The sequence below is a fragment of the Anopheles gambiae genome, chromosome 2, assembly GCF_943734735.2.
Source record: "Anopheles gambiae chromosome 2, idAnoGambNW_F1_1, whole genome shotgun sequence".
NCBI classification, from domain to species: Eukaryota; Metazoa; Arthropoda; class Insecta; order Diptera; family Culicidae; genus Anopheles; species Anopheles gambiae.
This window is the reverse complement of record NC_064601.1, coordinates 114,076,113-114,101,102: the sequence shown is the minus strand read 5'-3', so window position 1 is coordinate 114,101,102 and position 24,990 is coordinate 114,076,113. Positions and strand designations below refer to the sequence as shown.

At 47.6% G+C, this 24,990-nt stretch overlaps 6 protein-coding genes across 16 annotated transcripts in view; 2 read left to right on the top strand and 4 right to left on the bottom strand.

The window, feature by feature from the left end:
- LOC1269853 (putative uncharacterized protein DDB_G0271606) overlaps positions 1-24,990 on the bottom strand; it is a 78,968-nt gene that overhangs the window by 23,704 nt on the left and 30,274 nt on the right. For 6 of the 7 annotated variants that reach the window (XM_061645496.1, XM_061645495.1, XM_061645497.1 and 3 more), the window contains exons 3-6: positions 12,383-12,584; positions 12,112-12,169; positions 11,496-11,656; positions 10,785-11,418 (exon numbers count right to left, since the gene is read on the bottom strand). In XM_061645496.1, the coding sequence (XP_061501480.1) occupies positions 10,785-11,418; positions 11,496-11,656; positions 12,112-12,169; positions 12,383-12,584 (1,055 nt within the window). The remainder of the gene's footprint in view (positions 1-10,784; positions 11,419-11,495; positions 11,657-12,111; positions 12,170-12,382; positions 12,585-24,990) is intronic. The other variant, XM_061645501.1, reaches the window with a different exon arrangement.
- LOC4576313 (uncharacterized) lies at positions 38-9,168 on the top strand. The gene is made up of 5 exons (XM_001237090.3): positions 38-1,286; positions 3,380-3,471; positions 3,548-3,692; positions 3,777-4,304; positions 7,857-9,168. The coding sequence occupies exons 1-4, from the start codon at positions 1,127-1,129 to the stop codon at positions 4,010-4,012; spliced, it is 633 nt and encodes a 210-aa protein (XP_001237091.3). The 5' UTR covers positions 38-1,126; the 3' UTR covers positions 4,013-4,304; positions 7,857-9,168.
- On the bottom strand, positions 13,202-15,748 carry LOC4576318 (uncharacterized). 5 transcript variants are annotated; one of them, XR_009764896.1, is made up of 6 exons: positions 15,310-15,731; positions 15,139-15,230; positions 14,903-15,047; positions 14,369-14,823; positions 13,998-14,308; positions 13,202-13,902 (listed from the first exon to the last, which is right to left on the bottom strand). XR_009764896.1 is itself a non-coding variant. In XM_001237091.2 (4 exons), exons 1-4 carry the CDS (start codon positions 15,446-15,448, stop codon positions 14,705-14,707), a joined length of 495 nt encoding a protein of 164 aa, XP_001237092.2. In that variant the 5' UTR covers positions 15,449-15,748; the 3' UTR covers positions 13,202-14,704. The 5 variants fall into 5 exon arrangements, 2 of the variants coding, with proteins under 2 accessions (XP_001237092.2, XP_061501492.1); XR_009764895.1 differs by having other exon boundaries at positions 13,998-14,823; XR_009764894.1 differs by having other exon boundaries at positions 13,202-14,130; positions 14,217-14,823; positions 15,310-15,728.
- LOC1269855 (uncharacterized) lies at positions 15,895-18,115 on the bottom strand. The gene is made up of 3 exons (XM_308507.4): positions 16,733-18,115; positions 16,302-16,532; positions 15,895-16,212 (listed from the first exon to the last, which is right to left on the bottom strand). Exons 1-3 carry the CDS (start codon positions 16,860-16,862, stop codon positions 16,064-16,066), a joined length of 510 nt encoding a protein of 169 aa, XP_308507.4. The 5' UTR covers positions 16,863-18,115; the 3' UTR covers positions 15,895-16,063.
- LOC1269856 (uncharacterized) lies at positions 19,638-20,865 on the top strand. The gene is made up of 4 exons (XM_308508.4): positions 19,638-20,017; positions 20,083-20,174; positions 20,269-20,410; positions 20,484-20,865. Exons 1-4 carry the CDS (start codon positions 19,903-19,905, stop codon positions 20,669-20,671), a joined length of 537 nt encoding a protein of 178 aa, XP_308508.4. The 5' UTR covers positions 19,638-19,902; the 3' UTR covers positions 20,672-20,865.
- LOC1269857 (uncharacterized) lies at positions 20,871-22,352 on the bottom strand. Its single transcript, XM_001687912.2, has 3 exons — positions 21,789-22,352; positions 21,465-21,704; positions 20,871-21,387 (listed from the first exon to the last, which is right to left on the bottom strand). The coding sequence occupies exons 1-3, from the start codon at positions 21,916-21,918 to the stop codon at positions 21,230-21,232; spliced, it is 528 nt and encodes a 175-aa protein (XP_001687964.2). The 5' UTR covers positions 21,919-22,352; the 3' UTR covers positions 20,871-21,229.

Genomic DNA, 24,990 nt, shown 5'->3' with positions numbered 1-24,990 from the left:
AATTTGTTACACGTTTCTAATGGACACACACTAGTGCCCCACCGTACCCTACACCGACAGGCCGACACGCTGTGTTTATCGTCGCGCTCTCCCCCGTGAAAAAGGTACACGCACATAACTCAGTCAGTCGGCCGATCGGACGGTCGTGGTTCGGGCTCCGTCCAAACGCTCCAAAAAAAAAGGAAAAAGTGCCGCAACCCCCTCGCTTCGGTTCGCGCGATCCGTCGTCTCCTCAGCTCACTGGTAGCTCATCTGTGCACATGTGGCTGGTGGTGGTGTAACTGCTGACACCGCTGAGCCCTACAATCGCGGTCAGCACAAGGTTGCATAGTGTGTGGACGCGCGGTTGTGTGCTTTCGTACTTCGTTCCAATCGATCTAACGCAACACACCATCATCACACGTCGTCTTCGTTGTTGTTGTTGTTGTTGTTGTCTCGTTGTGTTTCGTGTTCTGGTGTGTTTTGCCTGAACCGCACGGTTTGCCGTAAATTCCCGAAGTGCTTTCATCCGGATTTCGCGCACCGCTTCAGTGTTTGGTGCAGAGGAGGAGAGATCATCATCATCTCGATCTCGTTCGCCGGAGAAAGAGTGTTTGTGTGTGTGTGTTAAAGGGAGAGAGTGTGAGATCAAGGGAGCAGCAACACACTTGACAGCTTATACGGAAATAAACGCTCATTGAATGGTGTTGTGGATCGGAGTCGCGCGTGCTCGGGCGGTTTTGCGGCGCGTTTCGTTTCGTTGATGCGTTGATGTCGAAAGAGAGCGCACGCTGAAGGGCTCGTCGGTGCCGCACGCCCCACCAAACGAACGAAGTCATCCGCGCTTTAGCTGCCCGCTGGTGGTTTAATGCTTGCCGTAAAGTGGTTCCGTGTTGAGGTTCGAACAAAACGATCGTGTAGTGTTGCTGCCTTCTGTTGCGCCACCTAGGAGGATTTGTGCAATTTGTGTGAAGTGTGTTCAAAGTAGAAGAACGAAACAAAACCGCTCAGTGTTGCGTATGCAGAACGTTGCTGGCGGCACTCTTTCTACCGTTCGAAACTCATTTTCATTTGTAGCCTCATAGTGGTTGAGAGGACACTCTCCGAGTCTTTCGGTAAACTAGACGCACCCCCACCACATCCGAAAATGCCGGAATCAATGATCATGAACCGAATCTTTCGGTATTTCATGAAGTTTCACGGATACTTTATCGCGATCTGCACGATCTTCTTCACCTCCGTCATCATCGTGAGCTCGTTCATGGGCCGGGACATGCACGACGAACCCCTGTTCGTGGAGGAAGAGTGTAAGTAACCGGGGGAAATGGCAGGGAGATGAGCGCTGAATGGGTTTTTTCACCAATCACAGAGAAAAAGGGCATCTTTGTGCAGCAGCAGCAGCCGCAGCGAGCTAGAAAAGGTCATCCTAAGGGACTTACACTCCAGTGAGCAAGTATGACACAATTCTGCTGCGGCTTTGGGAAAGTAAGAAGGCGCGCGCGCGCATACACACCCCCGTTTTGAGACGGGTGGTTTCTACCCCCCCCCCCCCCCCCCACCAATAAGATGTTGTAAGCCGTGTGCAATATTTATTCAGCTTGGATGTTGTGTTGTGTTGTGGTGTGCAAAACAACATCGATTCTCGCTCCAGCCAAAGTGCTCTCGAAGTGCGCGGCATTAGTGTGTTACAAAGGGATTGGGGCAACCGAACCGAACCTAAATGGCAAAATAATTGGAAAACGGTTCACTTCAATTCTGCATTATTTTTCCCAATTGTGGTTAAACTTTTTTTTTTACGGTGGCGGTAGATTTCACTCCGTCTCTCTCTCTCCCTCCCGTTTGCGCGTGAGTTTCATTTCCGGCTGGCCACAAGTTGACCATTGTTTATTCTGCTGCTGTTTTTTTGTTGTTGTTGTTGTTTTTGCTTATCTTGTTCAAGCGAGAAGGAATAATAAGAGCGTCTACCAATAAACAACAACAACAGGGCGAGCTTATTATTTGGAGCACACACTTTTCTAGTACAGTTTGTTGGTGGTGCTTTTGCGAATTAAAAAAAAACATCCCCCATCCCCCGAGCCATGATTCGGTGAGGGATTTTTTGTTTCGTTTGGTGTGTCTTGCCCCGGTGTTGGGCTACACTAAACGAAAAGCGGCAAATTAATATTTATTAGCCCTGTGCGCAAGGGGTTTGCGAACTTTGCCGTGCGGATGTTGCGCGGCGAATTGATTTTGCTACTTTCAAACACTTGAGATTGAGATTCGTGAAGGTGAAGCGCAAAGTTTTGCAGTTTTGCGCTAGTGATGTGCTGTATGGAGCGCATCCACGACTGCGATCTGATTCCGACTATTATTAGACCGATTCCGACTCCGACAAAATAGATTCACTAGATCCGCGCGGAGTCGGAATCGCTCAGAGTCGTCCAGAGTCATCCAGAGTCGTCCAAAGTCGTCGACAGTCGTCCGGAGTCGTTCAAAGTCGTCCAGAGTCGTCCAGAGTCATCCGGAGTCGGCCGAAAACGATCGGAATCGGAGTCATGCGAAGTAGTCTAGAGTCAATCGGAGTCGACCCGTATGGTTTAATGTGTTTGTAGGCACATTAAGGCATTTCATTTCGATGTGTTTTTTGTCTTTCACTTTGCGCGTGCACTTCGTATACCGGCCTTTGTTTCCAAGGCCGACTCCGAACGACTCTGAGCGACTCCAAACGACTCTGAACGAGTCCGGATGACTCCGATTCCAAATAATTCCGGACGACTCCGGAAGTTTCCGGATGACTCCGGACAACTCCAGAAGATTACGGATGACTCCGGATGACCCCGAATGAATCCGGGCGACTCCAGAAGACTTCGAACGATTTCGAACGACTCCGGACTACTCCGTAGGACTCCGACTCCAAATGATTCCGAGCGACTCCGAACGACTCCGAGCAAGACGGACCTACTTTCCGGAGTCGATTCCGAATTTATTGGGATCGGATCGGGGCCGACTCCTGATTTTTGCCAACTTTACCCATCACTATTTTGCGCTTCCGCCAATTGTTGGTAGCTGCCAACGTAGCAACACAACGCATCAAGTGTCAATAGTGCCAAATAGTGTTTGGTCCAATTAGCAAACTTTCCCGAACCGTTGCAACCCAACCGTGCTCCATATTCCGAGTTGCTCCCGTTTTGCCAACGCGAATGATACGTCATCGCCGGCACTCTGTGTGCACTCAATGCCAATGGGAGCGGAGGAACTGTAAGGGTGCGATGATATCGCCGTCAAACCTATTGCCAATGCAACGGGATGTACCTCTTGCGGGCTGCCCCTGAAGACAAACTTTCGAGTAATGAATTTACCTTCCCATCTGTCTCTCTCTCCCTCTTCCCTTTCCTCAACCGTTTCGGGGGACAACGCACAGACGAGCCGGTGCTAAAGTTTCCCGTGCTCATTCAGCTGGAATCGGTCCTGTGGCTGACGGCATCCGTAATGCTGCTGGCCGGACTGTACAAGGTAAGGGAGCGGAAGTGTGGCCTCGACCTTGTTCGGTTGTCGCTTACCTTTCCTACCATTGGCAAATACCCAACAGGAAAGCAAGATTTACATCACCCCCTTCCTGGCGCTCTTCATCGCGGACGGTGTGGTGGTGATCGTGCAGGAAACGATCAACCTCTGCACCGGGCGCATTTCCGAGCTGGGCACGATCGACACGCGCCAGCTGGTGGTAATGATACGTAAGTACACGCCCAACAACCCTCTAACCATCGGGGATTAAACTGACACTCATCCAATATCTCTACTGTTCCCTACAACTCCAGTGGCAAACGTGTACGTACTCGTTAGCCTGATCGTGCTCTACCGGATGTTTGGCAAGGAGCCACTGCCAGCGACGCAGAACAACTTCGTGCGCTTCGACAACGAGCAGGACGTGGAGACGGGCCACGGGATGGGTCCGGTCACGGCGCCACCACCTGCCGGTCCGGCCAATGTCAACGGTTCGTTGAACTCGCCCAGTTTCGCCGGGAACGGTGTCACGGCACAGCACGCGACCTAAGGGAGCGCCCCGCCCGAAGCAGCAAGCAAGGGAGCGAAAGCCGGCCAGTCCCACGGCGTGCATATGTTAGTAATATGCGCTAGTGAAAGTGATGTACATACTCGTTTTGTAAGTGTCAGCGGTGCGGTTTTGGTCGTGCCATCCGCACGCGCGTGTGTGTGATCAATATGGCAGCGATGGAATGTGTTTTTTTTTTGCCGGCGGAATGATGATGAGGTGATGTGAAGCTGCCAGCAGCCCGACGAGAGCAGCCAGAAATGCCGCAGCCTGAAATTCCAGCGCAGTCTATTGTGTAAGTGTTGCATTGTCGTGTAAATTTTTGAAACAGACTGAGGCGAAATCCTTGACGTATGACATTTAAACATAAGGGTATATCTTAACACAAAAGCCATTAAAGTACGCCTGAGTACAGCCCGAAGAGAAAGTTTGCAGTGAAGAGTCGCACATCTTCGCATGCTTGCTGTCTCTTCCTACTCGGTTGCCCTGTTTTTGCTGCTCCCTTGCTGTTTTCATTAAGCTTGGCATACACGGCAAGGCATCGAGATAAGTCAAACGAACGAACGCGGCGATGGATGGACGGAGGATGGAAGCTAATTCCGAAAATATTGCAACTTCATTTCACGTTAATGATCCGGTAAAGGACGCAAAATCGATTCACCTTCGAGACGGGTAGTGAAACTCTCTGCATATAACCCCGCGCCCAAAAGGGGGAGTTAAATATTTCACGCGAATTTCTCGCTATTGGCAGGGCGCTATTGGGCTTTTTAATTAACACGTGAATATTTATTGCCCGAAGGGGCATTTTTGGGGGGTAGGGTGGTGATGGTAGCTCGTCCAGATGGTGTGAAAGTGGAAGGTGTGTGGAACGGTTGATTAGAGGATGGAGAAGAATGATGTACCATGACGGTACTGGGGAGGTTAACTGTTTAGAAAATTAAACACAACAGTTAGCCTCCCCAATACCGTCAGTAACGTTTAGAAAACGGCCAAACAATTGGTTCGTAGAAAGGTGCAGTCCAATCAAGGCTAGGAATAGCCGGAAGCATGAATCACTTTTGCCATGGGATAGGGGAAAAGAAGGAAGAAAAAACAGGAATTATATGTCAGAATGAATTAATCATTTCAAACGTCTTATGATAAGACGTTACAGGACGTTAGAAGATTTGTTAGTAGCAATCATAACTCTTTACAATTTACTGTACTTTATCAAACTAAGTCAATAATTATACCAAACGTCTTACGATAAGACGTTAAAAGACGCTAGAAAATCTCTTAGTAGCAATAATTTCTCTAGACAATTTACTGTAGTGCCATCTATTGAAAAACCAAATAAGTAATTAAGCCAAACGTCTTACGATAAGACGTTAGAAGATCTCTTACGAGCAATCAATTTCTCGTGACAATTAACTGTAGATATTCCCCTTTCTAGAAATTTCTCATGATAAGACGCTGGAAGATCTCTTAGTAGCGATCAATTTCCCTTGACAATGAACTGTAGCGCCATCTTTTGTGCAATCAAATTAGTAATCAAGCCATACGTAACAGCTGTGTGCTCTGTCATAAACACAGCAATAATAAACCGTTTATGAGTGTCACACTGGTAGGAGGGGTTTGATCTGCTCTAAATAAGCTCCCGGTAGTGAAGCTGTACCGCTGCAACGACGGCAGCTTTGCTGTTTCCGATCGCGCAGCAATGTGTGCCGGGCTAGCGTAACCCGGAAGACATGTGGGCAGCAACCGCACAACCCATCGCCTGGGTGATAGTGATACCCCCGCGTGTGGTCTAGTCTTACCTGCGCTACCATCTCTCCACGCAGCCACACTAACTGCGGTTATTATTTATGGGCATCTCTGATTTGCGTACTTCGCGAGGCTGGTTACACAAACAGAAGCACTGTTTGCGTGCGGCTTACGCTGTGTAGGATGTCCGTGTGTCCCCGGTGACTCGGTCAGGCTCCAGGGGCAGGGTCAGTGCTAGAGCAGTTTGCATAGCTCTCTCTCTCTCATTCCCTCCGGGTACAAAATTTTAATTCGTTCACAAATTGTAATTATCTCCAGGCGCATTGTTGTCGCTCGAATATCTACATCACTCGGTTGCGTCCACCCCGTAGACCCCCTTGCCCTTTATTGCGTATCACGCAACCGCGACTTGCTGCACCGTTTAGCGCTCTGCTGTGTGTAGCGCGTCTTTGTGTGTTCGTCCGACAGTAATGTTGGCTTTTTTGTAGTTGTTGTTGTTGCCCTCCTCCCAGCACTCCGCTGTAACACGCATTGTGTTCCGATCCGAAGGGGGTTTAAAGCGTTTTGAGCAATCACGATAGACCCACACACACACACACACATCGCTCCGGTGCGTACGTATCGCGAGTAACTAAACTGTTGTACGCAAAAAAAAACGTGGAGAGGAAAACAGTGATCCACAATGACCTACCCAAGCATTGGAAATGGGTGAGCGGTTTAACCTTTCTTGTTGCATGGCTTTCGATTGTGTTCTGTCTAGTGCTTCTTTTTTTTTGTTTTTTGTTTTTTTTTTTTTTACCGAGGCTCAAATAAACATGACTTTCGTTATTGTGGGCCGCGTGATTACGGTAATTTAGCGAGGTTTCGTGCCTATCTTTTGATTTGTCATGGATGAATGCTACATGGTAACATTTTTTTGAAATTTAGTCACGCCTTTTGCCGGATGTGGACCTCATTGTAGCAACTAGAAAAGAGGAAAAAACACGATACTTATCCAACATACCCCGCGGGAGGTGAAATCTGGCATAATAATGGTGATATGGAGAAGAGCCTTAGTGACAACGTTACGTCCTTCAAACACTTTCATTCCAAGAAAAATAATACATTCCGTGCTGTCCATGATAAGCAAATACACAAGACACTGCAAGAAGTCGCAAGATCTCTTCAGGAATCTTACCCTCCAATGTGGTCTGATTACAAGACAGGACTACCCGAAATTAATTCTTATCATCCTGGATTACACTCTGCGGCCGGTTGCGTATCGTTCACGCCGCTTTCCAAGCCCTATCTCTCGCAGAAGGAAGCAGTTTATTTGGGAAAGACAGCGAAACGAACGATAACGTCGGCTTGCTGCATGCATGATCTTCAGGAAATGTGTGCAGAGAAGCGTTGATGAATTGGTACGCCGACGCTCGGTTCCCCCTGTCCAAGTTTGATTGAGCTGTGTGTTGGTGAGAGGGTTTGTGTTAATTTGTTTCGTTTGGTTGTTGCTATTTTTCTGAGCAACTCATTTACTCTGAGCGCTGTTGAAAGAGGAAGATGCTAATCGAAGTAAAAGCTGGAATCATTCGCTGAAGAAACCGGTGCATCGAGCTTGTGGCAGATGAAAACTAATGAACCGATTTTAGTTTAGTGATGTTGTTGAGTTAGTATTCAGAGGCCTCAAACACTGTTTAATTAGTTATGTATTTTGAACCTGCATATGGGAACTTTTTGATAGTAAAAGATAACATCATAGACGTCATGGAATTAAGACGACATCGAGGCTTTAAGGCTCCATATCAAAATCTTGAAGAACCCAACGATAGCTCCAAAAATTCTAACAAAACATCTTTTATTTTGAAAATTCAATCATCAAACTAATCATCAAAACCCTGGTGGAGCCTAAATGTATCAAAATCAGTATATTTTTATCCCAAAAAAGCCTAACGAAAAAAAAATCCCCAAAACTTATAGTAAATAAATGAGAAGTTAATTGCAGAGAAACTGATTCCAACGCGTTGGAGAGATTGTTTCGTCAACATGCCTCGTTAACCAATCTATTCATCTAATAATTGCTTCCTCTAATTAAGATCTCTCTCCTCCTTCCATTCTTTCTTTGCAGCATCAACATAACCACTCGATCGATGAATATTGGAGCGATTGTACTATCCCTTTCACCTTGCCACAAACACGAATGCGAATGAGGTTCATCCAAATAGCCAGCATCAGCTAAATGAGCATCATCATCACTAAAAGGAAACTGATCTACCACATCTAAGTACACACACACATACACACAAGCGACTGCAGCCACACGACGGTGCAGAAACTCACTCACGTGCTTTACCACAATTGGCCAATTAGGGCAACTGCATGAGAAACTCCGCTCATCGTACAGACACCGCCGCCGATCACGCACGGGAAAGACACAGTTCGTGTGTATACATGGCTTAGTAGTTGGGTTATCCAGTGCGTGGTTTTAGCGTGAGATCGTGTTCGCGTGTAATGTAACCACACATTCGAATGGAAAATGATCCTCTCCGAGAGACACAACCCATTTCCAACCATCATGTCACCACCGAAGCTGCGTGTGGTTGTTGTTGCTGTTGTTGCTGTTGCTGGCCCAGCTAATCATCTACCGGAGTCGGAGCGTTTAAGAAAGCCGAAAGTTTTGATACGAAGTATCCTCGCACGTGGACGGCAGCAGAGATGAGCTTAAAACGATCGGCCACCATTTTTTTGTTTGCTTGTTTTTAGCGTTACGTCATTATTTTATTTAGTGTTTAGCTTAAAGGGTAGCTAGCGTAGGACGCGATACGCACACGTAAATATATGTGTATTATGTTATCATTAATCGGTGGACAGTGTGTGACGTGAAATAGGGCAGGAGAGTTGTAGAAACGCCAGACAGAGAGAGAGAGGACACGTCCCGTACACAAGTATGATAATCCCCACCCCAATCTCACTTTGGCCAGTTAGTAGGGTAGGTGCGTGCCGTGCCGAGAGGATAAGCCGAGACCGACGACTTTCCTTCTTCGAACAGGGTTAACAAAGCACACATGGTCGCTACTGCTGCTGCTGCTGCTATCTAAGCTCTTGTAACAGCGTAACTTTCCCGCACAGGGTTTTTGCGCTAATCCCCAGGCAGGCGACGGCCGGGTAATTCGAGCCGGAGGAGCAGTTTAGAACGCTAAAGGTCATGCACACAAACACATAAAGTGCACCACCGAAGCCAAATAATGAAATAGATAAATAAACGATGAAAGCGAGAGACAGCGACCCCGCCGCCGGACCGCGTTTTGTTACAAGCAGCATGTACAGGCAATAACGCAACTAGACTACGCGGAAAAGGGCACAGAGACCCCGGGGAGGAGCACGCGAGAGACGCAGGACGTGTAGAAAATATAGCATACAATCGGAGAGTTGAAAACAAACGATACGTTAGGTTCCTTGTTTTGTTGCTGGTTGGCTCTCATCCGATTACTCGTTTGCCGCGCGCACATTAACAAACGCCACATGAAAAATGAAACGTATTCCCAAATGGCAGCACCGTGGGTTGGGGGAGTTGGGGGCTTGTGTAGGAGGTTTTAAATTCTGCTCGCAGCTTTTTTTTTAATTCCTTTTCAAAGTTTGTTTGTGTATCTGTCCGCTACCGCCGCGCCAACGTATAAAAGTACGCAAAGCATGGAGCTGCCCCCACGAAAAGAATTATTGCATTGCACATCCGGGCTGAGTGAGATGGAGGCTTAGCCGGAGAAAGAAAGCGGGGTCAATGCGGCTTATTGCGAGGTAATTGAAGAATGCCTCCCAGGGTGGGCTTACAGTTACAGGGTTGGAAATTCGAGCAGTCTCACAGCTGTTGGCACAAATACTACGAAAAAAAAATGCGATTTATGATCGGGAGAGCGGCACTTTGCGTTGGGAAGTTGTTGGGGCGAAATGCGCGACTCCTGTAATGCCACAGCATCATCATCAAGTGCCATGATGCTCTCTAATGCCCCGTAATCGGGCCCACCGTTTCAAGGTTGCCTTCAGACACACGCCAATGCCACGCCACCTTCCCCTTCCGCGTTAGTCTAATTTCCTCCTAATGCCCGACCGACCGCACGCCACCTGCGGTGCCAACCGAAAACCGTTTGCGTGCGCTTGATGCGCGCCAACTGATACGCGGCAGTACGCCTCCCAGAGTACGCCAACAGCGCCGTAGGAAACCCATCGCACACTGTGCCTCGACCGTGTGAACAAGGTTTCTCCAACGGGGAGGGGAGGATAAAGGTAGCGCCGCAAAAAGTAACGTCACGCGCGCGTACCAGGGGGTTGTGATGAAAAATGGCGGATAAGCGAAAGTTTGCCGCTCATCCCTCCCACTGCTACCCCGGCGTGGGAGAGTTTTTTTTGAGGCGAAGGTCGGTAAAAACGCGATAAATGGAACTCTGTAAGACTGCTGAGAGCACACCTAAGTAAAACCGAAGCAAAACAGCACCCAGAGTCCCAGTAATGGACGGGAATGGTCGCTTCCTGTGAGCATCTAATATTCTTGGAGCCGCCGAACCTCCACTGTTGCGCATTACAACGCTGCAAATACACCCATAAATAAGTCTTCCAGGTAAGTGTTTTTGCCTCCCAACATTTTAACGAATTCCTTGAACAACTTCAAGGTGCCTGATGACTGCTGTTTAAATACCAACTTCTTTCTTGGATATTGACTGTTCGCAAGGTTCGCAAGGTTGCGCGCGCAAGAAGTGTCTGAAATGTGTTGTTTTGGAATTTCTCATCACATTCCAGCCATCACTTTGGAGCTGGCATGGCATATATGCAAAGAGAGCCTTATCCGTCATAGTTGGAGGTATTGTGCTGTCATGTCAACCGGCACGGCGGGGTCTCGTTAACCCCCCCTTTGCAGCAGACACAATAGTGTCTATCATGCACAAATTGTTTGAAAATTTGGCACAAACTTTGTGACGGCGTGCAAACCCGAGGAGCAAATGCTGATAATTTGCCTTAAAAGATGGAGGTTGTTGTGATCTCCTCCCGCCTCCCCAACACTAACCTGCATTGGATGCCGCAGAATGTCATTGTAGTAGGACGTCGTCGAATGTGGAGGTAACGATTGCTGCTGCTGGAATTGTTGGCTGAGTGATTGGGCCTGTTGCTGCTGCTGCTGTTGGCTTTGTTGCTGCTGTTGCTGCTGTTGCTGGTAGTAGGACATCTGCAGGCACTGCACCGGCGAGGGCAGTGTGCGACCGGAGCTGGGACGCAGCTGCGGCGTCGTCTGGGACGGCTGTATCACCCCGTAGTTCTGATGGATGATGGATTGCGACAGCAACTGCCGCTGACTGGGCGGGCCCCCATCAACACCACCACCACCCATGCTTACCGCATTCCCGGAGGCGATTATCCGCTTCGGACTGTTCATGCCGATGGTAAGGTTCGGGTGGTGCAATGCCTGTTGCGACTGGGAACCTTGGGCCTGCTGGTGGAGTCCGTGCTGCTGCTGCTGTTGCTGCTGAAGGTTGTGCAGTTGCTGCTGCTGGTGCTGTATCAGCTGCTGCTGCTGCTGGAGATGCTGCTGCTGCTGGTGCTGCTGCTGCAGATGGTGGTGCTGTTGCTTGAGCAGCAGCTGCTGCTGGGACAGCAGCTCGGCACTGAGCGGTTGCTGGAACGGTGGCCTCAGCGGAGGCTGTCTGCAAGTGCAATGCTGAGCGTTAGAGCCTTCCACTTCGCAGGGATTCGAGGCTCGAGTACGGGGGCCCACACTTACCTGAGCGGTACCTGTCGGACCGGCGTCCCCTGCAGGGACCGACTGGTGGAAGAACACATCGACGTGGTCAGGCTGGCCGACTCCCAGTGCTGCACCAGCGCGTTCAGGCGGGCCTCTTCCAGCGCTTGCTCCGTCTCGCTGCTCGAATCATAGTCCGGGCCCTGTTTTTGGCAGTACGAGGAGTTGCAAGGGTTAGCTTCACATTACATTGAGTTCGTTAGCCTGCTCGCGCTGTCGAGTACTTTATCTTAAAGTGCTCTTAACGCTTTTTTGGACTACATGATTCATCGGCATTCCTGGAATCCATAAGGATGTCTCCCAAAAACTCAATCACACCACTCACAAACACGCACACACATTCACCCAACGTTGCGTACGCACACATACAACCGTCGATAAACAGAATTGATTGGATTCGAAACTCAATTACCCTCTCAACACCCTGTAGGGCCTTGTGAGCCTCCCAACTCTCCAAACGAACGAACAGGCTTTCGGCACACATGTTGCGTCGGCCGGAAAAATGAAACACAAACAAAAGACACACACACCCACCCACACCGAAACAGAAAACAATTCAATTTTCCTCCTCTCAGTGAAAAAAAGGCAAGTAACTTACCTCTTCGATCTTCTGATCCAGCATGCGGAAGAAATTCTGTTGGCTGGAGGATATTTCCCTGCGGAGGAGCGCCGCCACCCAGGATTGAACGAGGACGAGAGGAAGTGAATGGCCGCAGCAGCATCGGCAGCAAAGCATTGGGAAAAGGATGGAATAAAGAGGAGAAAAAAACACCGTTTGACGATTGCTGTCTCTGGAAAATCTCTCCCTCCCTGTGTCTCCGAATGATTCAGGACCTAACCACACTCTCACTGTCCGGTGGCATACTTACTGACTCTGAAGCAGCGAGCCATTTTTGCGTAGTATGGACACGATCTCGCCGTTGGGTGGTTCCGGCGAACCGTCGTCCCGCAGCGAATGCTCCTCGTCCAGCTTCTCCTTCTCGCCGTTGAGGTCGCCCCGATCGCCCCGGTCGCCCCGCTCGTCGCTCCGACCGTTCTGTCCGTCCTCCTCGTCCGCTTCTGCATCCTCTACTTGGTGTGCGGGAGAAAAAAAAACACGGAAAAGTAAAGATTAATTTAAGAGCAAGCAGAAAGTGAAACAAAAAACCACAGTCACGGTGTGACAACCGGAACGGCGGATGCAGAAAACAATATAAATTATTGCTCTGGCCCGAGTTGGGTGGAATGTATTTCGGGTGGTAAAAACAGAATAAAGGTCACAGTAGTTTCCGATGGCTCGTTGAGTCGATCGATTTTTGGGCCGACGCACTCTCCCACACACATACACATTGTTGTCCTGTTGACCTTTTGCACTGGGCTTGTAATCGAATTTGCGTTGTACTTCAGGCACCAGACTTCCCCGCTGGTCCCTTGGATCCACTTGCTGGGATGCGTTAAATCAGTATGGGAAAATGTCAAAATTCACACTTCAAGTCTCATGCAAATTCTGTGCAAAACCTGCCTGTTGCCAGGCATCACGATCTAGTGAAGCAGATAAACACGTTGGAGAGCAAGTTTTTGAGGCATGAAATCTGCTTTCCAGAAGAGATTTGTTCACTGAATTGTACTACGGCACAATACGGTTCGGGAAAGATGTTGAAACACGAAATCGATTGTCATCATGCAATGAATGTATGAAAGTTCTGATGTTAGAAAACAATATGACGTCTTTTATTCGATAAATTCAGTCCTCTCTACACACTTAAGTAGGAACCAAATGCAAGCTGTTTGGTGAAACATAACTTCAACGGACCCTTACCTAAGACTATCCGGGAGCTGTGACTTGAATTTGACATGCCTTGACACACTCAAGTCAATCACACGCGTCTGTACACATGACGGGTAACAACTGCTCCGTGTGCTTCAAACAGTCAACTGCAAGATAAAGGTTACGACCAACTCCACAATCACAACAACAGTTCTTTCAAATCGTCAATGTCTCATCAATGGGTAGTGCGCCGGCGTCAGTTTTGGTGCGTTTTCAATGTTTGATGCTTTTATGCGATAACTACGAAATGTCGTACGTACATCAAACAAACATTGGTTTGGGGAGCGATATGTGACCTTCCCTCTCAGTGACTCACGCAAGCCGCTCGCTCGAGAGCTACCATTTCAAGCTCAAAACCTTAAGTATTTTTTGTACACAACAGGAAAGACAGCACTTACACCTTGACCAATGGGTTGCCAGCATCTGATTCCGGATCCCGGGAAGCGGTACGATCTTTCGAGTTTTGAGTTAACTCCTTCATAATGCGTCTGATGGCGTTTGCAGGTGATTCTGACCCGGAAACGTTGCAATTCCTTGCTCGGAACAACTTCCTTAGGATGTACATAATGTAGTAGAAGTACACTTTTACATAGTGACAGTTGGAAGGAACAAAGAACAAATACCGCGTTAAGATCGCACGCAGCAAACATCAGATAACGTGTGTCTATGGGCATTACCGAACCAAATGATTAGAGCTAGGAGGAATTTATAATTCTCCCCTACATCGTTCCAGATCACGTCTCCAGCAGCAACAGTGAGCACTTCCAGGCCAAATATAAACCCGATCGGGATAAGAAAATGGTCAATTTCCTGTCGATCGTAATCCAAAGCATGAGAAATGTATACGACACAGAACTCAGCGCAATGGTTCTGAAATTCGTACACTACCTACGTACCAACAGGACCCCCAACAGATGAGTAAATTCGGCAAACTTCCAATATCTGTTAAACACATCCTCTACGAGCGGATGATTACGCAGTTCAAGCCCTGAACAGAAAACGTCGGGTCAGTTGCGTGTTGTTAGGCGTATATCCGGAAAGATCTTACATTCGGCTAAAGGGTACTGGTGGCCACTCTGCCTCTGTACAACGTCCCGTACGTGTATCACTATCATGCTTACTACAATGTAGCTGTTTAACTTAATAAAATACACGAATTTGGGGTCCATTCTGGAAGGTGGCCGGTCACTACTATGGTGACTTCCCTACATAAACCAAAACCACGCTCCAGCCCAAGGTCTGCCCCGAAAGGTGCACCCTGTACAAGAATATCTGCGATAAAGATCGTTCGCAACTTACACGAATTTGCCATTACGACTAGATACGGCTAGGTGTCGACTACACTGTACAGTAAAGGAACTCCCTCGCGCTGTTTCTTTCCATCTTACTGTACGCTGACTAATGGGTAATCGGTAGCTCCAGGTGGGACAGAAGATTTGCGATTCTTCGTTCGAAACAGCTGCTTCAAGATGTACAGCGTGTAGTAAAAGTACGCTAATAGTGCTGAATTTGGAAGGAATGAAGAAAGGAACGTCGATCAGACACTACGTTTGGCGTTTTCCAATCGATCAGCATGCCTTACCGATCCACACGACCCCATCTTGACCCCTGCGCAGGAAACAATCCTCCGCCTCATCGTTCCAGCGCTTGATCACGTCCCCGGCGGCAACTAGCAGCACTTCCAGCCCGAGCATGAACCCGATCGGGTACAGCAACAGCTCCACTTCCTGTCAATCATAAACCGTGGCATAAGAACTCCATACGACCCTCCACCGTACAGATGACAGATTCGTACACGGACGAACCGCCGCTACGTACCAACCAGAGTGCCTGATAGAGCGACGCTACCGCCGTAATCCACACAATCTGAAACACTCCATCGACGACGGGATGATTGCGCAGTTCAAGCCCTGAATGGAAAAGCAAAACAGACGTCGTGGTGAGCAATTGATGCGCCGCGTATACGTTTCATGGCAAATTGCTGCTCACCCGCAACGAAAGGATACGCGCTCCAGTTCTGCATTTGCATGAGCCATCGGTGTGCGCTTACGACTACAAAGAACCCCACCAGCAGCACTATAAGGCAGCCGTTAAATTTGATATACAGAACAAACTTGGACTGCAGCATGGCTGTAGTAACGTCACTCCTGCTTCTCACTAACGTGCGCGTGATGACACTCGGCGGGAAACTGATACCGTACCAGGGTCGGTATTTCGTTTACGGCCGTGTGATGAGCAGCAGCAGCGTACAGATAATGTTTCTTTCAACCAGTCCCATCAGAACCCAGTGCCTTATCGCTTGTTTACGGCCAGTGAGTTCATTTTCCCTGGGTTTGGGCGCGACCAGGACCGCCGCCACGCCGGTTTTGCTGTCTGCTCGGCAACGGCAACAACATGATGATTAATCGCTAACGAAGGACCAAGTAAAGCGTGACTGTTGCAGCAATCGATTTACGTCATCGGAAATCGGTTGCGCTGAGCAGGGTGATTGGGCGAAGGATTCTGATGCTGCGGCTGCTCCGAGATAGCGAGCGTGCCAGAAGTTACTGGATTGAATGATTGAAGAAAGGCATCTTGGATTCTTGACATGTTGGACTGTTTTAATGTCACGGGGGGATTTTTTTTGCATGTTTCAAAATCACACTTAAAATACTCGTGTATAAATAAAAGTAGGTCCTAAATCTTATCGCTGTAAGCTTAACAGTAACAATCGCTTTCTCTCGTCCTCTTTCTCTCTCTCTCTCTAGCTGTAAGTGTCGTCCGGATCTTCGCCGAAAAAGAACTTCACCGGCCTGCGTGCCTGCTCGATGTCCTCCACCGCCTCGTCCTTGTACTGGCTGTCGAACGCCCGGTACAGTATGACCAGCGTGTATCCCACGTACAACGGCACCACTGTCGGAAGCACGGAGGGAACGTACGAAACAAGTCAGAAGATGTGTGTGTATGTGTGTGTGATTAAATAACAGCCAACGATATCTTACGTAGAAACACGGCTGCCTCGGCCGACAGGACCACCTCAACCAGGTCGCGATGCTCGAGCTTGCTGACCAGCTGCACCAGCACCAGGCTCCATTCGACCAGAAAGATGGTGGCGAACGGAAAGATGGCCTCCTTCCGTTCACAGATCAGCCCGAGCAGGAAGATCAGCCCTGCCGCGATCCACGCAATCGAGAAGATGAGCTGCTCGAGCGGCCTCGAGCGAAAGAAAGCGTCTGTTCGAGGATATCATCAGGCAGAACCGAAAACAACAAAACACACAAATTACACACAAAGTCACCGAAAAGAAAAAAAGATCCCCCAAAAGTATTATCACTAAAAATAACTAACAATTCGTCTCAAACGCTCGTGACACTTGTTTTCAGGGGGGATTGCGTCGTGTGCGCGTGTCGCCGCGTTTCCTTCGTTCACTTACATTCGCTTGCTGAACGGCTCAGCTGATCTTCGTTGAGAATACTGGCGACAAAGATGCAGCCGAAAAATAGGGCAGAGATGGCGATCGCGTACCCGTGGGCTTTCACGTACCGCCGCAGTGGGCGCTCCATGTTACTGCTGCTGCTGCTGCTGCTGCCGTGGGTTAAAGCACCGTTGGAAGAGCCCTTAAGCCCACACACTACCACACAAACACACGCGCGCGCGCCCGTTCAGTCGAAACCCACTCCAGGACGGTCGATTGTTCTCCTCCGGCCGGGAACTGGCGAATGACTGCGGCAACGTGCGTCGGATGGGATTGGGACCTCTCCGATTGAATCCCCGCGATACGATACACTCCGATGCGATCAAGCTGCTCTGCACAAACGCACGTACGCACACACACACACTCGAGGGGGGAGTTATGTCGGGAAACTCGTTTGAGGCGGTCAAGCGCTCGCTGCGTACTGGCCCGGTCGGGGCATGATCAACATAACGGCCCGTCGGCGTGCGCGATAATCCGGCTCGGAGAGACCGGGTGCAGTCACCAACACCAGGGCGAGAGAGAGAGAGAGAGAGAAATGGTGACGACGCAAACAACCTCACCCCACAAGTGGATTGCCCTCTGCTGCCGTGCGTGAATCTTGGGATACCGTGCTCACGTCACTGTTAGAACTGGGCGAAATGTGCGCGCGCGCACACAAACACCACCAGCAGAAGGTGTGATCGGGAAACCTGATCACCACCGTCGCAGCATGGGCGATGCTTGAGGGAACCCGCGGGAATGTAACGGTAGACGGTGGCGATGAGATAAGACGAGACTGAGACAGAAAGAGAGAGATAGAAGAAAAACACAAGCGTCTAATGCGACGAACCCGAGTTCGTTGCGGGATCATGCGTATGATGCGACCGTTTTGATAGGGAAGCAAGTTTAAGGGGGGCTCGGAGAGGGAAGTTGAGATGTGTTTTCATGCTTTCTACCCGCACTTTATTTTGAGTGCGTTGGGTGCATCAGTCGTATGAGTTTTAAAGCAATATCATTAACATTTTCGTTACGTGTTCACTGTTTCTTGTCTGCGCTATGTAAATTAGAACATTTTTTTTTGTTTTTAGGAACCTCTAAATGAAATGCTAAAACATCAAGATAAGTGATAAGAACGAAGTCAGGGTCATGCTACAATCCGATACAGTTCGACAACGATTTGGCCTCAACAGATCGAGACACCAGGCAAAGTGTTCTATTTAAAAGCGTCATTGCCAAAGTCGTTAAAATTTTTGTTACGTACAATATAAAGCGCTCAACATCGATGAGTGTGTTTCGACACCTCTCTACTCGTCACAGTAGTAAACAAATCTTTGCATCGCATTTTAAGAAATGGATCGTACAAAACAGTAATTGCTCTTGAAACGTTTTGAATGTCAAGAAAGAAAACATACGAACAATGAGTGTAGTTTTAACCACGTTGATTTACTAACTGTCGAGTTTCTCATTTATCAGTGCAATATTTTGTATTATGGATATTAAATCCCATTTAAATCACCTAAAAAACTGAATAACTCTGTTCCATTTTGTCCATATTGATACAGTCGCACATTGTTGAAATATTTCAAACGATCTTTCAAATCGTTCAACACCGTTTCAACGCGCAACGTCGTCATGATCTTGAACTCGATCTCAATCTCTCGAGCCAGCACCATACGCACGCACACGTTTTTTTGGTACGTTTCTCTCAAACATTTCTTTGAAAAGTTACTCATTTTCATTACTTTTATGTTGAGTTTATATTAATATAAACTAAATTGAGAGTTGAGTGTTGAGAAACTATCGGTATATGTGTATACGTATAAATTAACATATACTTTTTTAACTAAGTTAAAATTGATGTAAACTATATTTATGTCTATTTATTGGCCTATCTATATATATAAATATTGGGCCAGTCCTATGGTACAGTCGTCAACTCGAGCGACTCAATTACATACCTGTCATGGGTTCAAGCCCAGAAAGAACCAACAGGTCACTGAAAAGGCTATCTAACTTTTGAGAGAAACTTACGTCATAACTAGAAAAAAAACATCAACAATCATTTCAAAGTTATGGCCTGGTTGGCTGCGATTGAAGTTGTAACACATTTTTACTGAAAAAAAAAATTAATAGTATTTTTAAAATTCAAATTTTACACTGATATGATAACAAACAATATTATGCACCTATACGCCAGATTTCATGCAAATCTAACGAGAAATTCAAAAGATATATAGTTTTGACGTAGCGTATGAAAACTTAAATGATTTTTAAAAAAATAATATTTTTTGATATTTTTTATTTTCGGCACATTGTTACAAAACACCTTTTCCGAGGCATTTTCAAAATGTGAAGTCGCTTCGATACATGTCAAAACATGTGGGATACCCGAGTATGCGGGTTGTCGTCAACTTACGTGTGTAAATTTGGTTGCCAACTCTACGGTTAAAAGGTACCTTAGATTCGCTACTGGCGTTTGGGATGTGTAAACAGTGTGTAACAATGCAGAAGATCGATCTTCTGCATGCTTACGCACTGTTTACAAGATCGATCTTCTGTACTCTTACGCACTGTTTACACGTGCCAATCGCCAGTAGCGAATCTAAGGTACCTTTTAACCGTAGAGTTGGCAACCAAATTTACACACGTAAGATGGCAACCGGAATACTCCGGCATCCCACAAGTTTTGAGGCAAAAATTAACGGTTTTCATATGTGAAAAATACTTTCTATCCTATAATGCCGTAAGCAAGTAATGATTCCGGCGAAATACTTACTCCCGTCCGTTTCAGTCTGTGCCATCACCGATGTAAGCACCACCACCATCTGCAGCGTGAACAAGACGATCATTCTGCACATGACGGCGAGTTTCTGACCGTTCCTTTACTTGCGTAAATTTGGTTGCCAACTCTACGGTTAAAGGTACCTTCGGTTCGCTACTGGCGATTGGCACGTGTAAACAGTGCGTAAGAATACAGAAGATCAACCTTGTAAATAGTGCGTGAGAATGCAGATGATCGTGAGCCGTAAACGCGATGAGCTGCTTCAGTTCCGAGAAGTGCCGGTAAAACGAAAAAACGACCGCTAGCTGGAGTATTTAAGGCAGCTTCTTCGGACTGGCAGCGTTAGTGCACTTTTACCAGATACACAATGGACAAATACCTGCGGTTCTTCATCAAATTTCAGCCGTACATGATCGTCTTGTTTACGCTGCAGATGGTGATGGTGCTAACACCGGCGATGGCACAGAATGAAACGGACGGAAGTAAGTATTTCGCCGGAATATCAACCGCTCATCGAGTAACAACACGCACACATGTTCTATTTCAGTCGAAAATCTACGCTTCGGAGGCAAGGTGGCAGTAGTATTCGGCTTCAGCTGGGCCCTCGCTGTGGTAGCGCTGATCACGGCGATACATAAGGTAAGCATGGGGAGCGAAACACACCACAACATAAGGATTGTTATTGATCATATTGTTTTTTTTTTCTCTCCCTCTCTCTTCCCTTTCCTCACAGGAAGACAAACGACTCATCTATCCGTACGCGTGCTTGTTTGGGTTTGAGCTTCTGCTTCTAGTACTGCGCGAATTTTACATCATTGCAGTCCATGGGTTTTTTATCGAAGTTTTAACAATCAAAATGTACGTCGCAGCGCTAGGTAAGTGGCATTTTCACGCTCCTATAACATGCCCGTGGCTTCATTTCCTACTGATTTTTTGAACTCTTTCCAGTTGTACCGTACGTTTGTGCAAGCCTGTTTGCACTGCACCGGCTGTTCACGGTGGACCCGATCGAAACCCGGCGTGACGAGGGATTTGTGCGCTTCGATCGCAACGAGATGGCGGCCGTCGCGGAAAGCCAAATTAGCTCCTCAACCATCAGCCCCGTGCCCAATCATAATACACCGCAGGTGGTGTAGGAGAAGGATAAAACTATGCTACGGTGTACACACTAACCAAGGTTTAACGTTGCGCTGTGACACCATCAACGCCATTGCCATTGCTCGAGTGCCCTGTGTGGGTGTATGATTAGGAATAAACGAGAAATCGTCAAGATACCTTTTTTAATGGTCAAGTTACCAATAAACGCGTTCAGCTTAAGTTAAAAACAAAATCAGGCCCTTTTAAAGCACTTAGCATTTTATTAACACGGTTATTATTAACAGAACGAATGTAATGTGATTGTTATGCGATGTTGGGAAGCGCACTGTGTTTGCTAACAGTTCCACACCATTTGTAAGGACACAAACACACGCAAACCCTTGGGAAGCGATAACGTAAAAGCATGAACGATTAGTTCATTCGGGCAAGCACTGTTGATGAGACATGCAAACAAGCTTAGGAAATGCACACAGGAACACACACACAGAAACAGTCTAAACATACACAAACTGATAGCACACACAAGACCGCACAGCAGAGACGCAGCAGGGATGCTTAGACAGCAGGGAGTTTATAATAGGGTAAGAGGATCGCACCTATTCCGCCACGAGTGCCGCCTCCTCCTCGGCGAGTGCAACCGGATTGGCGATGCCGTTGCTGAACCGTACAAAATTGTCACCCGTTTGTGGTTTCGGATCGGTGCTGAACAGCCGGCCCAGCGCGACCAGCGTCATGAACAGATAGCAAGTAATGTCTGGAAAGTTAACGTTTTGCGATAAATGATGCCGTTCGAAAGGGGATGCTGTTCTTTCCTGGGGAGACAACACTTACACAACACGGCCAGCAGCGTGGGAATGTTCACGAACACCATCGTGTACCAGCGTCGATCGTGCCATATCATCACGATATCCCGGATGGCTAGCAACGCCAAATCCACCAGATAGAGCAGCGCAAACGGCAGCAGACACTGCTTGATCTCATAGTGCACTCCGTACATAAAGGTAACGCCAGCGATGAACCAGAATATGCCCAGCACCAGTGCCGTCGTGCCCATGAAGCGGTAGTTATAATCTATGCGACCGTTGAACGGTAAGGACAGTAAGTAGGGATTTGGATGCGCGAACGATGCGTAACACTGCAAGCGGTGCAACTTACAAAACTCCATCGGATAGTACGGATCGTTCGATTCGAAAATCACCAGCGTCATCAGTATGGACAGCAGCAGCGTAAACCCGCCGATCATGTATCCTTGGAATTTTATGTAAAACCGTAGGTAGCGCTCCATATTGCTGTGTCTTTGTGAAAATATCACGCAAATAAACACGCAAAACTGGGCTGTTCTATGGCGGCGAGGAGCTAATCAGAATCGCGTCTAACACTGTGCACTGGTGGCGGAATGACTGACGAAAAATGTTTGGCTTCGTGGTCGAATCGACAGGGCGCACCGCTAAGGGAGATCGGCAGCCAGAGTACGGAGGTCAGGCCTGCTGATAAGGCGCTGGAGATCGGCACTGGTCGGGCGGCTGTTCGGCACTGGGCTGCAGGGCATCTGGTGGGCGAAAGCGCGTCCGTTGTTGTGCTGATCTTGACCGAGAAAGCGGAAGAACAGCCTCGCGCGATATGCGCGCACAGATCGGTAATGCAGTAGCTGTACTTATCCGTCACAACATAAGAAGGGTTTTTATAGACTTTCTCGACCATCTTGCTATCAGAGGCACTCTCCCACGATTCTAGGAATAGGTACGCGTTAGACAAGTAACATTTATTAGAAACTGCAGATTGAGTGTCTATCCATTATCATTTTAGCACTACGCTTGAGTTTGTGTAGTTTGTAATACAAAGATATAAATAAATAACCTTCTTAATTGGCTGTAAAAGCTAAGCTGTGTGAAAGAATGTCACCACTGCTTAATTAAATACCTACGAAACCGTCGCTTAAGATATGTAAATATATCCCCCCAAACGACGGTGGGAGAATTACGACCATTGCTACCTCACTTCAACAAGGAGAAAGGATTTTTGAGCACCTCCTAGGAAATGGCTTGCACGCAGGGGGCGCCATAATTTCACGCTCATATTCACCACCACTTCCACAGACACCTGTTGGTATCTGGTTTCATTTCCGGCCCATACACATCACGCACACTGCCGTGCGTCTTGGTGGAATTGAGTCGGAACTACAAAGCTCCCATGAAATTAGATGTTTGATGGTGATAAGAAACATTTGCATTACTAATCGGGGTTGTGCACGATTCCAAATAGAAAGTGGAGGAGAAAGAAAATAAGTAGAAATTAAGTGCGCGCCTAAGATTGTTTGCTGTGCGGAAGCGGGGCGTTTGCTGTAGCGCGTCAATGTGATTCTGGTTAGTGATTAGATTCAATAGAACAGACGCGCGCTCGAGGAGGAATTATTAATGCAGGTTTCATTGCTGTATCTCGGAGCATAGTGCAGCAGACGACAGAACAAAGCGATGCTATTCCTTCTGCCCGTACTTGTTGGTCTATAGGATGGTGGAACGCTGAACAGTTTCTGAAGTTCGTCTCTTTCATTTGACTCTTTCCCTGCAGGTGGGTACTTCAGCTTGGAACAAAGAGTTAAACCAGGTCTATTGTATGTGTTAGTTTGCTAATCCCACCACGATCCTTCGCATCTGTTCGCGTGTTGTATTTTCCCCAAAGTCAAACCCCGCACGTTTCTAATCCCATCGTAAACCTTAGCAAATGGTCAGTTTATTGAACGATGTAAAAACATCAAATTTCCATGTACCTTGGTGCTTCGCTATCAATCGTTGCATGTGTCTGTCAAGGTAGAGTGAAGATAAAAACGCTACTTCCACGAAGGACGTTCCAGAGATACCGATGAAGTTGTTGCAGAATTCCATTTCGTTCTGTTTTGTGACGGAATGTTTCTTTTTGGGTTAATGCCCGCAAGACAGTTGTTCTTGAGGATCGATCAAACGAAAACGAGGGGTTGTATCGCATAATATTGGTTTAATGCTATTGCATAAATTATGCATTTTTCGAGGGACAGTGTCGCATTCTGAGATGTTTACCTTTTTTCTAAACACTGACATCTAACCTTTCAGACGTCCAGACATTTAAAATGCAATACACCAGGATTGAAAACAGCAAGGAAGAAATTCTTAAGTAATACCAAACAGAAGTCAGTACAAGCTGCCGAGGAAAGCGGTCAGCAGGAGTCTTTCATCAACATTTCATCACAGTGCCCTAGTAGTCAACGATGTATTGGGAATTTCATCATCCTAATCAAGTCATCACTATCATGCAAAGGAACTGGCTTGTATTGATCTCATCGTGTATGGACTCTCGAAGCACGAAGCCTGTAAAGGAAGCTTGAGGAATTCCAAATGAACTCAAACACTCTCAACTGTCGAGAGGAATGGTGTGTCGGCATGTCCGGAAGCAGCAGCAGCAGCAGCAAGCTCTGACAGCCATTTTCAAATATCTTTGCCTCAGTGGTGATGTAAACTTGAAACGTGACCATGGTGTAAGTGTTTTTATGTTACCGTAACCCGACACCATTCCTTACACAAGCCCAACTTCTTCAAATGTGGTCATCACTTGAAAGTCTATCCGGGCCACTCTTACCCGGTCGCTGTGTTTGGAGCGTAAGAACGCACACGCGCGCTTCCCGAGACGCCTTGGCGAAGGCTGCTTTGGTGTGCTGCGTTAAGTACCATTATGTATGATTACGTTGCGGGATTACTTACGAACCACCGCAGCACCAGCCAGGGCAGGAGATAGCGGACCGATTCGAATCGTATATCATATTTATCGATACGGGACGTCTCTTCTTGCCGCAGCGGAATTGTAACCACACCGACCGTTCACTGGGTCGATACCGAACCTACGAGACTTGGTTGCATTGGGGCATGATTTATGAGCCCACTTTTTCCCAGTGACCCTGGTGGTGGTGCTATAAAATTGGGGTGCGCAATTTAACATCCTTTTTAGCTAAAAATAGAACCGCTTGTCAGAGGTTAGCATGAAGCGCGCAAAAATTGACGAAAAACGCCAACCAAAAAGTGGATGTGGTTTGTGATGTAACGAAGGCTACCAAAATTCCCACAATGAATTGCCAAGAATGTGATGATGATGTACCCAGATGGCGCCACTATAACCATTCCCTAGAACGGTCTGCACAAGAGGCGTGACGCGTCGGCGAGTTCGTGACGATTCGTAACGTAGCGGATTCTCCCCCAGCTCCCCCGCTCGGACCATCGGCCAGCACCTTCGCAGTGGCCACAGTTCATTCCAGAAGATTTCCTTCCCGACGGTCCCCCTCGTAGCTGTCAGCGGCGCTGTCAAGTATTCCAGGATGCATCTTCTTGTTCGC